The following is a 13,640-nucleotide window of genomic DNA, read 5'->3' on the forward strand; positions in this document are numbered from 1 at the left end:
AACTAGGGGGTCCTTGACCCGACTAATGTCCCTTAGGATCAAGATGGACGATTCCCTTGGAATCTATGCACGAACCTCCTTTAACTTGATGACAAAGACATTTGAAAACTTTTGGATGGTGAGAACGACTAGTGGATCAATTTCTATCGTATTGACATCAACTTTTGTATCGAATTCTAGCAATAACAACTACATCAGACCTGTAGCAAAAATTCAACGGTTCAATCTAGAGAAACCATCTAGATTCAATTTAGCTACGCCATAGGTTCATGTACATTTGCTGGAAGGCTTGTGAAATTATATCAAACAAGAGGCACAAAATGCCAATTTGCACTGCCCTTTTTTGAAGAGACTCAAAGATGAGAAAAAGTTTGAAGGATGGTTACAAATAGGTTCTTAATATTTGCATAAATTTGAAACTTTTCCTAGCGAGGAGATGTACATAACGAGACCACAGCAAGTCAAGCAACTTTGTATATTGAGATTTAGCAAGCCCACTTGGCACGGTAACCTTTCATGATGCTATGGTCTGCTCCTAGCGAGGCAGTGCTAACAAACGACAATTCAAGCACAGCATCCATTCCCTTTGGGTTTGAGAACTAGGTTCTACTAAGCAAGCATCAACTAGTAGCTTGTAAGAATAACAATAATCAAAACTATACCACATAATGGTGGGATTTTGGAGGAGGCCAACAAGATCTCGAGATAGCAGCAATTAATGGTCTTGAAAAGGGAAGCCGCCGTTGTCCAGATGGCCGAGTAGAGTGGAATTGCTTAGTTTGGTTGTTGATAATGATGGTTTGGATAGAGCAGTAGCATCCTCGCACCACCTCCAAGAACTATGAGGCGCACAAGTGCACTGCAATGTCTCCAAATGGCACGCCATCGACCTTACGAATACCCTTCTTCCTGACTGTCGATCGGCTCCAAAGTTCAATATATGTGAGAGCTCCTAGTAGCTACTACATCTCAGTGCTGCAGATTCATTCCAAACATAGCCATCATCTAATAATCAGTAGGAGAGTTTTTGATCAAACAGCGCTTGCTATCAAAAAGCAAATCATGTGCTCTGACCGCTCGTCAAAGCAAAGACTGATCCTTTCTCTGATGAGAATTAACACATGAACAATTCACGCAATGCTTTAGACAGTGAAAGTAGTTCCGGCTAGAGTTCTAAAAAAACGGATCTTGAAAAGTAAAAGCAGGATTGAAAAACACTAATACAATTGCTCATAAAACCGAACAAGGCACAAACAGCAAGAGGGGCGAGGGCTGAAGTTCGCAAATTCAAGAAAGACAAGTTTCCCCTCCTACTTCAGCTCAAAGGGTTGCACACAATGATGGAACGCTTAGCCCCCAGCTCGCCTCGCTGGTCAATGTCAGCGAGTACAAGGTTCTGGCCAATCCGTGCATGCCCAAACTGGCATACAATTTTTACGCAACTGGCGCAAAGGATGAACGGACCTTGCAGCAAAACAAAGCGACATTCTCAAGAATCAGGTGTGGTGTCGGTTCTGATCTATGAGAGCATCAAATCAGGGTAGTCCAAAGCCAACTTTTATTATTCAATTCTGTACAGGTTGCTTCCAAGGAGCTTGGTGGATGTTACAAAGATTGATTTGTCCACAAAAGCGTTGGGCTTCAATATCCCCATGCCAATAATGATTGCCCCTACAGCTTTGCATAAAATGGCTCATCCAGAGGGTAACCAGAGTCGAGCTTGTCGTATCCTTTGAAAGCATTTTATTTTTTAATATACAATTTATATGTAGATAACGTTGTAGTGAATGTTTGCATGCTTAATCTTCCTGGAACATCCTATTATGGATTTCTTCACAGAGGAGTTCGCCATAATAAGGGCAGCAGCAACTGCCAAAACAATCATAGTACAAACTCGGGGAACGAATGATATAAGTGGAAGGCATGGATACGGATATGTTGAGACTGAAATGGGGGAGGATTGTATGATCGATCTTTAGAGACGTTCAGCATTATGAGACTTTACATCTTTATTTTGTATACAACCACTCAGCTTTCTAGAAGAAGTATGTGGTTGCGTCCTTGTTGGAGTGGTTTTTCCCACATCATCAGACTCACGTTGTTACCGAATGATCAGCCCTGCCAAGATTGATGCTAGTCGAATAATTGTATATATCTAACGAGACTAGAGCAGGTAGGTTAACCCTCACTGTAAGAATGTTGAATTTAAGCGATACTCACGTTCAATCCTTTTCTTTTAGTCTACTATACTTCAATGGAGATCAGGAGCTTAAACCTTATTTCTATCCTCCCCATACGCCATGACCACCAGCTCACCCAATAGCATTCTTGAGAGTTTTCGGATTTTGTTGTAGTACAGCACCCCATATGTTGTCCTGTAAGCCAAGGATAGGGAGAGTGGCATGATAATTGAAAAAGCCCTTGAGGGGAGAGTCAGAGTTGTAAAACCTGATGAAGAGAAGATGCGTTTGGCTACAAGCTCGGGTCTCCCTTCCCTTAGTAATAACAGGAGGGAAGACACCTCTGCAAGATTAAGAATATATGTCATTTGATTAAAATAGAAAACAAGCGCAGTGACCCTAGAGAATCAACGCGGATAGGAAGGTGGGGTAAGTGGGATACAAACCCTCATGGATGGATGAAGATGATGGCAAAGAGGTGGGTTCAGAGAGGATATTAGAAAATAGAACAGCGCGAAATATAAACAATGATGGACAAGCGTTGACTAGACCATGCAGCAGCACAAGAAGCTTGGGAGGTAATAAACCAGTTAATTAGGCAGGCAGCATTGTGTCATCAAGTGAAAATTCTAGCCCTGGTGCAGCCACGTGCCATGCTGCATGTCATGCTATTTGTGCAAGCCAGCCTTTAAAAAAATCACTTCAAAAAAGAAGGGTGATTAGCGAAGTGTTTGTTGCTGTCTGCAAGACGACCTTTCTTCCTCAAGGATTATGCTTGCCATTGCTGCACCAGTACTGCACCACCTTGCTTGAAATTGCTTCTTTTCCGCAGTACTTGATCCCCCACACCTGTCTTTTGAGGACTGCTAGGGAGCGTGACATGAACAGTTAGGTCCAGGACGTTGTTGAGGACCTTCGATCAAGGAGAGTGAAGCTCAGAGGCCTAGATTTCAATCCGCTTGCATTAGAAGCGCATGAATATGGCCTCCTAGAGCAATGAAGGCGCAGATCGGCCTGAATCGCTTGACAAGATATGGACCTTGCCTCGAAGTTCCAAAGTTAGGTTGTTCGTTGTCGTGCAATTTGGAAATTCCTGAGCTCGGTGTTCTGGAATCAGTGGCATGCCCAAAGGTGCAAGACAGTCTATCAAATTTACCGAAGTTGCGCAACCCACATCTAATGTTGAAAGTGATATCTGAACCCAATTCAGAAAAGTCCATTCCTCAAGAAGCAGCACTAGTCATGAAGGCACGTTTGTCAATGAACTTCTTGGCCATGACCGACATCGACTTTCAAGTGTGGACATCCATGGAGTTTCTTCAAGGGTTGTTTCAGGAGAGCAATTATTCACATTCTAGAAAATGTAGTCTCAATGAAGACTAGCTTGCACTGTTGGTAAGGCATCCAGACTAGCTTGCTTTCCACATACAATCTCTGAGCAAGAGCCAAGAATTGATCAAGAGGCAGGACCGAAAAATTAAGCGCTGAATTGACAGGTCTACTCTAGAATTTCACAGATTTAGCTGGAGGGTTAATACTTCTTACATACGTTGTAGCTTTAATAGCCATGAATCCCTTTTCCTTGGGGAACCTCACCAATGATGCGATCATCATCCTTGTTATGCCAAGCTTGCGGCATATCGGATAGACGTGGCAACTGTCGGTTGCTTCTTGCTGAGCCAAGAAATACATGAATTGCCACACACAAAACAATTGCCAGTATGTGACACTCTGGTGTCGGAACATCCTGCGCAGTCACTATCCGTGTAAGCATGCATGGTAAGTGAACCCTGATCACCGTAGAAGAGGGCTAAATCCTGAGTGCATCTGAGATATCTGAAGACTCTCTTCACTGCTTGCCAATGCTGTGAACTGGGCATGTGCATGAACCTGCTGAGCTGAGATACTGCATACTGCAAGTCAGGTCTGGTATGACATAAATAAATAAGGCATCCAACAGCCTGCTGATAAAGAGTGATATCACATGGTGGGCTCCCATCATGAGCTGAGAATTTGAAGCCAGGGTCCACTGGAGTAGAGATTGGCTTGCAATCCTCAAACTGAAAACGATCAAGGAGCTGTCCAATATACTTGGACTGAGACATCATGATACCCCCCTCAACATGAGCAAACTGAATGCCCAAATAATAATGGAGCCGTCCCATGTCTGACATGTCAAAAATCTGCTGCAAATCAGCCTTGAAGGCTACAATTTGCTGAGTATCTGGGCCCGTGATAAGCATATCATCCACATATAAAATCAGCACTAAAAAATCAGATCCACTCCCACGGAAATAAAGAGTGGGTTCTGTGGGACTATTCTGAAAACCAAGGGATAGTAAGTGTGCATGAATTTTGGCATACCATGCCCTGGGTGCCTGCTTCAAACCATAAAGGGATTTTCTAAGCCGGCATACGTTATTTTCAGAATTAACAACCTCAAAGCCAGGAGGTTGTGTGACATAAACTTCTTCCTGCAGATCCCCATGAAGAGAAGCGGTCTTGATGTCAAGTTGGTGCACTTGCCAATGATGATGGGCTGCAATGGCAATGACACATCGAATGGTAGTAATCCTGGATGTGGGAGCAAATGTCTCCTCAAAGTCAATGCCTTGTTGTTGGGCATACCCTTTTGCAACAAGACGGGCTTTGTATCGATCTATGCTGCCATCAGATTTCCTTTTTAATTTGTAGACCCACCGCGTTCCAATGGCATGCTTGCCAAGTGGGAGATCTACTAATTCCCATGTGTCATTTTTTGCAATAGATTGTAACTCAGCTTTCATTGCATCCATCCACTCTTTGCTGTCAAAAGCATCTTTATGGCACAAAGGCTCTTCATTGCAAGCTGTAGCAAGGAGTGCAAATTCAAGAAAGTGACCATGCTGTCTATTCCCTGATCTTGTCTGGGCAGCAAAAGGCTGATCTTGTTTGCTGTCCCTCAATGTATCTAGAAGCAATCTGGGAACTTGCCTTTGCTGTCTATTGACAGCTCTTTCTTCAATGACTGCATCATGAGTAATGGGATCATTCTGTGCCGGAAGAGTAACCTGCAAATCAGCATGAGGTTGTGGCTGATTATTGCTTAGTGGAGGGCCTGCAGGAGGCTCATGTTGCTGCTCAAAATCCTCTTCTGTTGATGGCAGAGGTAACCAAGATTCAAAGGCATCAAACATGTCAATTTCTGGCTTTGCTTTGCAGTCCACAAGAGGAGAAGCTGAATGTTCAGCAAAGATCACATCTCTACTGACAATAATCTTCCCCATATTTGGTTGATATAACCGATACCCTCTGCTCTCTTGGCTGTAACCAATGAATATGCATTTGATTGCCTTGTCATGAAGCTTATGTCTCAGCTGAGATGGTACATGAACATATGCAAGAGACCCAAAAACTTTCATGTGTGAAAGTGAAGGCTTCTTGCCTTTCCATGCTTCATAAGGTGTGATTGTCTTTAATGCCCGTGTAGGTGATCTATTCAGCACATAGTTGGCACACATTACTGCATCAAGCCAAAATTTATTGAGCAAAGACTTGGCCTTAAGCATGCATCTGGCCATCTCCATTGTGGACCTGTTTTTTCTTTCAGAAACAGGATTCTGCTGAGGAGTGTAAGGAGTAGTGCATGAGTGAATAATGCCCCGTGAGGATAGAAATGCATCAAACTCCTTTGACATATACTCACCCCCCCTATCTGTGCCTTGGTACCATGGCTTTACAATGGAGGACATGGACACAACACACCATGTTCCCCATTTTTCGGTTACGCCTGCTTCCCAGCGCTCCCAAAGGAATATAGAGCCATACTCCCTCCATTGGTCGAGCATTTGGCACTGTGCTGGAGTCTCCATCGAATTCGGCCATATCAGTGGTAGCAGATGATTGGGTCCCCAGGATCAGATTGGTGGTTGAGACCCCTCCGCTCTCTACCTTCATTTCTCTCTTTTCCTGATTGCTAGAAGACACCTGCACCCTGCAGGGAGCCTGGACAGAGGATAGGTGCGAGGAAGGAGCTCCCCCCTCTGCCACAGACAGCGGGAGTTGGTTCCAAGTTCGGTTTTTCCTTGTTCTTTCTTGCTTTGCAGCTTTTTGCAGTACATGCGTGTTATGTGCAGTCCTTTCAGGACTCCAACAGGTTCTAGGAAGCACCCAAAGGCAAGGGTGATCCTGTGGAAGACCTGAGGACAGTGTGGATGCATGTGATAGCCTTGAGGCTGCCTTGAGCTCAGTTTGCCAGTGGTTTGGATGCCTGAATGCCTCTAAGTTGTGTCAGATCAGAAGTGAATGCCTACGTATGCCTTGCCAGTGGGAATTCTAGTGGTGCACTGGGATTAGATGCCTTGAAGACAAGTAGACGATTTGCAAAGAGAAACAGTGCAGGGTTGAACCCTTGTTGTAAAGCATTTCCATTCAAAAGCATTAAATAAATACCGTAAGGGGCACCAAGGCATTTGGGGCCAGTGGGTGCACTGTGTACTATTTTAGGCTGCCTCAAAGGCAACATCTGATTGTGATCAATAGCTATTTGCAGCATGTTACTTTTAAGGCAATGGTTACTAATGCCTATCAATCTCTGTCTTCTTAGAGCCACTTTGATATTGATAATGCATGGGATTCTTTTGTTTCCAAAATGCAAGTTGTAATTAGAGGTTATCGCAAGTCTTACACGAAGACTATGAGGGAAACTATTGCTCATGCTAAATTGACTTGCCAAGACCTCACTGAACTCAGTCAATTTCATCCTTTGTTCTTGCATGAGCAAACAACACTATGCCAAGCTAAACATTGTCTCCAAATCAATGATCACAAGAAACTTGCCAAATGGGAGACCAGAGCAAGACAAAGAGCTTTCATAGATAAAGGCTGTTCTTCCAAACAATTATCTCCACTACTCAGGCTTTGGAATTGGAGGAACCTTTTACTGAAAGGGAATTGTCAGATGCAATCAAATCCTGTGATAGATGGAAATCTCCAGGATGGGATGGTCTTACAGTTGAGATTTTCTTAGAATATTGACCTCTTTTGAAGCATACTTTGCTGCATGTGGTGAATTCTGCTTGGCAAAATTAGAAAATGCCAAACACATGGAAGAGAGGTCTTGTTAAACTCCTTCCAAAAAAGCAAATCTGTGAATCTTTGGCTGATTGGAGACCTATCACGTTTATGCCAGTTATTTACATAGTTACTATCAAAATGATTGTTGATCGGATAAAAGGCTATTTGCATCATGGGTTTTGTTCCTCGTAGGCATATCACAGACAACATTGCTAATGCCTATATTGGAATAGAATATGCCAAATATATGCAGCAGCATGTTTTGCTATTGCAAGTTGATATTGCCAAAGCTTTTGACACTCTTCAGTGGGACTTTATTTCACAAACAATGCAGGCCTTGGGATTTGGCAAGTTATCAATTGGCTATATCAAGGTAGTAAAGTTGGCTGCATACTTTCAAGGATATTTCTACAACCTGGACTCTTAGTTGTTCTGTTCGGCAAGGCTGTCCCCTTAGTGCTTTACTATTTGCCATAGCCACTCATCCAATGCTTCAATATATGGACCACCTTTTGGACACCGGCATGTTCATGGTTGTTAAGACACTCGTGTCTTATGATAAGACACTTAAGACACTTAAGACACGTGTCTTACCTTAAGACACCTTTAGACACTCTTGTGTTTTTTTTTTTTTTGGGTGGGTGGGGAGTACACACATTGAGTTTGACTTTGGATCTAGCAGTGGCAGTCATAGATTCAGATTAGGATGAATCTTCAGAGATTTGAGTCTTGAGAGTCGAAAGCTTCCTTCCAATTATATGTATCGAGATGCAGTTTTCATTCATGTTACATGTGACAAGATTCAATTGTCAGTTTAAACCTTTAAATACTCAAAATTTGCGAGCTCTTCAGCCATGAGTCTTAACTTTAACTTTTAAGACTTAAGTGACAAGTCTTGACTCTTAACTACATTGTACAAGTGCATTGTTTCTTCTTGCATTATTTAAGTGTAGCTTATTGTACTTCTAGAATCTAGCAGCTAGCTATGCTAGCAAGTTGTACATTTATATACTTATACATATATTAATTAAATATTTATTATTATAACCACAATGGCGTGTCTTACGTGTCTTATCTTTAAGACACTTTAGACACTCGTGTCTGAAGCGTGTCTAACGTGTCGTGTCTTAGCGTGTCTTACAACCATGGGCATGTTGCATGGATTGGAAATTCCTGGCAGCCGCAGCATGATCACTCAAGCATATGCTGATGATTCTTTCTTTACCCCGAAAAATACTCAGAGCAATCTCTCCTTGATTATGCAGGCTCTTTCCACATATGGCTTGGCTGCTGGTTTTCATGTGAATTTTTAGAAATCTAAGCTCTTGCCATTACATGCTAAAGAATGGCAGTCTTTTGTGGCTTGGGGAAATTGTTCCACCTTCTCAATGATTCGACATCTTGGCTACCCTCTAGGTTGGGTCTCACTCGTTCTCAACAAACTGATTGGGTGCTCACAAAGTTGAGGAAAAAACTTAAATATTGGAAGCTTGCAACTTGGCCATTACATGTTCGTTTGCGAATAACGCAATCCATTTTGATAGCCTACATACAATTCTATCTACCCCTCATTATGTTTACTAAGGCAGATATGGCTTCCTTTATGTCTGCTATCATGGAGATTTTCTGGCGTTCAAAAAATGGCAAGAAAAGTCTCATATTACTCTCTATGCATCGTCTCTGTTCTCCAAAGATGCACGAGGGTTTAAACATACTCAATATTCAAGTGCATATACTTGCTCACAAGGGGGAAATGATGTTGCAGTTTATGCAAGGGGATCAGCCTGGGGCTTTCATGATCCGCTCTCTTTTGTTGCATATTGATACTTCTGCTTTTGGGCATTGGCAGCCTACACAGTGGGATTTTCTACTTGGCCCTATTCAAGGCAAGATCAAAGGCTGCCCTTTTGTCTCTCGTTTACTTCTTGATTGGAAGCATGTTTTATCCCACTAGGGATTCTTTGTTGGGAAATTCCTTGAGGGATGAGAATATTTATTGGTCCAAAGTATTCCACCCTCCTTTGGCCATACAAGAACCAAGGCGTTCTTATTTTATATCTTTCAAAGGTATTGCTTCTGTGGCAGATGTAATTCAGGATGATGGCACTCTTTTATCTTTTTCTGCGGCTGCTAGCAAGTACGGTTTGGGAGCTCATTATTGTCCTTTATGGCACAAAATTTCAGAAATGCTTCAACCTTTCTTGCCGGTACCTCGTTTGGAACTTCAGGATAGGCTTGAGGATTGGACTCTCCATTCTTCGTCTTCTTCAGCCCGTCCTTTGAAGCTGTCACATATCACAATGCCTTCTGTGTATAAAGTGTTGTTACCTCCGTCTTGGGTTTCTGATAGAGCCAATTCTGTTTGGCATATGGATCGCCCATCAAAGTGGTGGAGAAAGCGGCTGTGTCTCCTTTGGCATTATAAAGTCCCTCTTCGGCAACAGGTTTTCCTTTGGCGAGTCCTACTTGGTATTTTTCCATCTGGGCAGTTACTCGCGCATAGACATATTGCCTCAGTTGTTTGTCACAGATGTCTATATTTGGCTGAATCTGTGCCTCACATTTTCTGGCACAATCCACATACTTGTGATTTCCTCCCTCTCATTCGTCAGGGGCTTTGAGCGAGATTTCCTACTCTTACTTTTGGCAGGTTCTTCTGGTTATTTGGTTTTCATCCAGCTAGACAGGGTTTTGATTTATTTTTTGTTTGGGTGTGCTACTGGGCACTTTGGACTCTATGGATGGACAGAAATCATAGAGTCTTTGGTGATCCTACTTTTCCATCTTTTGTTTTCTTCAAACGATCTCTGCAGCAATCGTTTTATGATTGCTTTCAGACTCATTTGATTGACCATGATGTATATATGGCTCATACCGAGATTTTTGGTTGAGTAGTAGTTACTCCACTTTTGAAGTACCTATAAATGTAATTATTTCACAGCAATAAAATATTCTTCTCAACCAAAAAAAAAAGTGTGTGTGTGTGTGTGTGTGTGTGTGTGTGAAAGAAAGAAAGAAAGAAAGTTTATTAAAGTCTTCGGAAGACCAATGGGTCTATGAGACTGTGAAAATCTTGATACAACAAGAGAGAGAGAGAGAGAGAGAAAGAAAGAAAGAAACTATTATTATCGTCCTCTGGGGGCCTAAAATCGACCCATGGGACCCAATGGAATGTTACAAAAAGTCTCCTTCTTTGAAGAAGGGTGGAGTGGACAGCTAGCAAGTTGCTACCTATGTAATACATTGGTCACGGTATGCAAGGACCTTGGTAATGTAATTGCCCAAGGCTGCGAGGTGAGGATGGGAAAGCAAGCTCTCCAAACTGTTGTGATGCTGCATGACATTGCTGAAACCTTCTCTTAGATGCTCATATCACGGACATGTCAAAAGAACATGTGCCTCATTTTCCACTTCATCTAAGTTGCATAGCTGGCAGAGTCTTTGTTCCCTTGATACTCCTTCGCATGCTTTTTTCTCCACTTCTAGGGAGTGTGATCGAGTTCGGATGATTGCGATGCTTCTTCTTGCCCTGAGAAAGATAGGTGTGCATATATATTTGTGTGCTTTGTTCTCTTTCTGAGAGTATGTGGTCCAATAGTTGGGGTTGATATTCTCACAATAATATTCATATTTGGTCCTTTTCTTCGCTGATTCCCATTTACTGTGTAGTGCTTCTAAAAGGGCTGTAGAAAATGTCCTTTCTCCTCTTCCCTTGGCATTGCATCTAGGTAAGAAGCAACTTCCCATCTTTGGAACCAGCCTTTTATCCAGATGATAGCATCTTGCTCTTGTTTGTTTTTTGAGGTCTCTTGCTTGCCTCCCATGCTCTCTTTGGTATCCTATGTGCTTGCATATCTTGAATCCTCTTTATATATTTGAAGACTCTTTCCAGTGCTCTCAGCTCAATGGGTCTACAACCAGTTTCAAGAAGCATGATTGAGTATGGTGTGGTGGACTTAATTCCTAAATGCCTTTTGAGAAATGACTTTTGCAATTTCTCAATGTCATTCCATTTTGATGCTGAAATGCTGCCTCCCCATACCTCCACACCGTAAAGCACTTTTTGAATGACATACGCAAATAGCACACGCCTAATATCCCATCTCCTGGTGTCATTGTTTCTGCAGTCATTTTCAAAGCGGTAGTACTTATCCCATCCTGCATCAATCCTCCTTTGAACACAATCTCCCCATCTATGGTTAGATGGTACATCTATTCCCAAGTATCTGAAAGTTTGCACCCTCTCGATTTCCTTTTTATCATACATAATGCTTGGGATGTTGGCTGGCTGTATTGTCTTTATTACCATCATTTTGGTCTTATTGACATTAACTGTTAGACCACTCTCCATGCAAAATTTATGGAGGGTGTGCATCATCCGCTGCATATTCTCTGCTGTGTAAGAGAAGAAGACCACATCATCTGCATAAAGCAATAGTAGAATGGTATATCCACATATTTGGGGACTCGTTGGCTGCTCTCCCTGTAGCATCATATGAATTAACTCTTCCAGCTTGTCTATGCATAGACCAAACAATGTTGGGGATAATGGGAAGCCTTGTTTGACTCCCATGTTACCATAAAATGTGGCTCACAGCCCATTATTCCCTTTTAGTTGGCATGCTACTTTCTCATACATTCTGAAGATTGCCATTCTCAGATGATTAGGCACTTCTAAATGCACCAATCTTTCCCACAAATGGTTCCTGGGGACAGTGTCAAATGCTTTTGTAAAATCAATAAAGCAGCAAAAAAGGGGCTGTCCTCTTAGCCTGCTTTCTTCCATTAGTACCCTCAAAGTAATCAAATGATCAGCTGTACTGTGGTTCTTCCTGAAGCCTGCCTGTCCAATGGCTCTTTTTCTATTCAGCTTGGCCCATCGACTCAGCTCATTTTCGATAATTGTGCTGAAGAGCTTTGCCATAATCGATCCTACCATGATAGTCCTGTAATTGGTGAGCTGCCTGCGATCTCCCCCTTTAAAGATGGGTTTTATCCATTTATCTTGCCAGTCTGGTGGGAAACCATGTTTAATTGCATCATTAAGCAAGTGGGCTAAGCACCCTCTTGTATAATCCTGTGTCCACTTGATCATCTCAGTATGAAAATGTAGAGTGTCTGGTGCTTTCCCATTGGCCATTTTTTTAAGACCTTCATTTATAGCATCTATAGTGAAAATGTATGGACCGTTGTAGAAGAACCTCTCAACAACCATAGGTGGGGCATTTGGGTGCACGTATAATTGCTTCACATATTGAAGCATTTCCTCTGCTGTAAAATCTCCCAGAACATCCTTTTTTCTTCCCTTTATTTTCCTCCAAGTGCCTTTCGGGTTCTTTGCAAACTCTATGGCATCTTCCCATTCTTTATCCACCAAGTATTTCCTTCTCTTCCTCCGGTTAAGGGCATGAAAGAGCCTTTCAGCTTCTCTACGTTCACTCCCATTTGGCATATGTTTTATCTTCAGTCTGGTGCTCTTACATTCTTTATCGAACCACCGATTACATGGTAGCCCTTTTGTACATGTTCTCTTATTTTTTCTCTGCCCCAAAACTGTTTGTGCAGTAGAGAATAATGCTTCCCTCATTCTATTCCAATCTAGCATGCATGTGTTCTTGAGCAATGTATCTACAGCCTCTTCATAATATTCCATTTTGTCTGTGTCCATGCGGAGGGACCAGTTTTCTGCTGTGGCTGTTTTAACTTCTGCCAAATGGGGTATGTGCATCTCGATGTAGAGAGGGGTATGATCCGATTCAGGCATTTTTTAGCCTATCTTGTAACATGCTACTAGATGTATTGTATCTGTGGAAACTAGAACATAGTCCAGTACACTTTGTCCTCCACTAGCTGGGAAACAGAGAGAGAGAGAGAGAGAGAGAGATGCTCCCATCCCAGAGAATGACAATTTTCTTGGTGTCGATATTGGGCTCTTTGGTCATTGTATCGTGCTCATACCATTATGAGCACTCTTCATTGAATGTCTTTCCATACTTTCTAGCATCTTTGCTTCGGTCTCTACAGAATGCTCATTCCCTTGGAGACCTTCCTCAAGCCTAGTTGGAAGTTTTTTATTAATGTTTTTAGTTTTAAGTTGTCCCCCTCTAGGAAACCTATGAATGTAAATGTTTTCTTAATGCAGAATTTCTTTTACAAAAAAAAAGTGTGTACATGTGTGTGTGTGTGTGCGTGTGTGTGTGTGTGTGTGTGGTAGCGATGGAGAGCTCTAGAGCCCCCGCAGCCCTGGTCGACCCTCCGTCCCCCTCTGTTTCTATTCCGTCATCCTCTGTTCACCTCCCAGGCCCATCCGTACCTTCCGTACAGCTTCCTACTTCCCTCTCACACCCGTTTGTACAGTCCCATCCCTATTTTGTTCAGTCGTGCCCTTCATCTGGTCTCTTCACA

The 13,640-nt window shown here is 42.5% G+C and overlaps 2 protein-coding genes across 3 annotated transcripts in view; both read right to left on the reverse strand.

The window, feature by feature from the left end:
* Positions 1-250: 250 nt before the first annotated feature.
* The window catches only part of NUP155 (nucleoporin 155), a 113,656-nt gene continuing 100,266 nt past the window's right edge, over positions 251-13,640 (reverse strand). The window contains exon 14 of one of the 2 annotated variants that reach the window (XM_087391167.1): positions 251-975. The gene's annotated coding sequence lies outside the window, so the exon portion shown is untranslated. Of the gene's footprint in view, positions 976-1,821; positions 2,119-13,640 lie in introns of those variants that run through there. The other variant, XM_087391168.1, reaches the window with a different exon arrangement.
* Positions 11,827-12,963, reverse strand: LOC147889251 (uncharacterized). The gene has a single exon (XM_087392020.1). The coding sequence runs from the start codon at positions 12,961-12,963 to the stop codon at positions 11,827-11,829; it is 1,137 nt and encodes a 378-aa protein (XP_087248146.1).

The sequence above is a fragment of the Dipteris shenzhenensis genome, chromosome 20 (assembly GCF_047967505.1).
Source record: "Dipteris shenzhenensis isolate YYH24624 ecotype China chromosome 20, Dip_SZ_1.0, whole genome shotgun sequence".
Taxonomy (NCBI): Eukaryota; Viridiplantae; Streptophyta; class Polypodiopsida; order Gleicheniales; family Dipteridaceae; genus Dipteris; species Dipteris shenzhenensis.

What these genes read in the sequence shown, in the direction of transcription:
- LOC147889251 (XM_087392020.1), bottom strand. Translation starts at nt 12,963, where the DNA reads ATGCACATACCCCATTTGGCAGAAGTTAAAACAGCCACAGCAGAAAAC.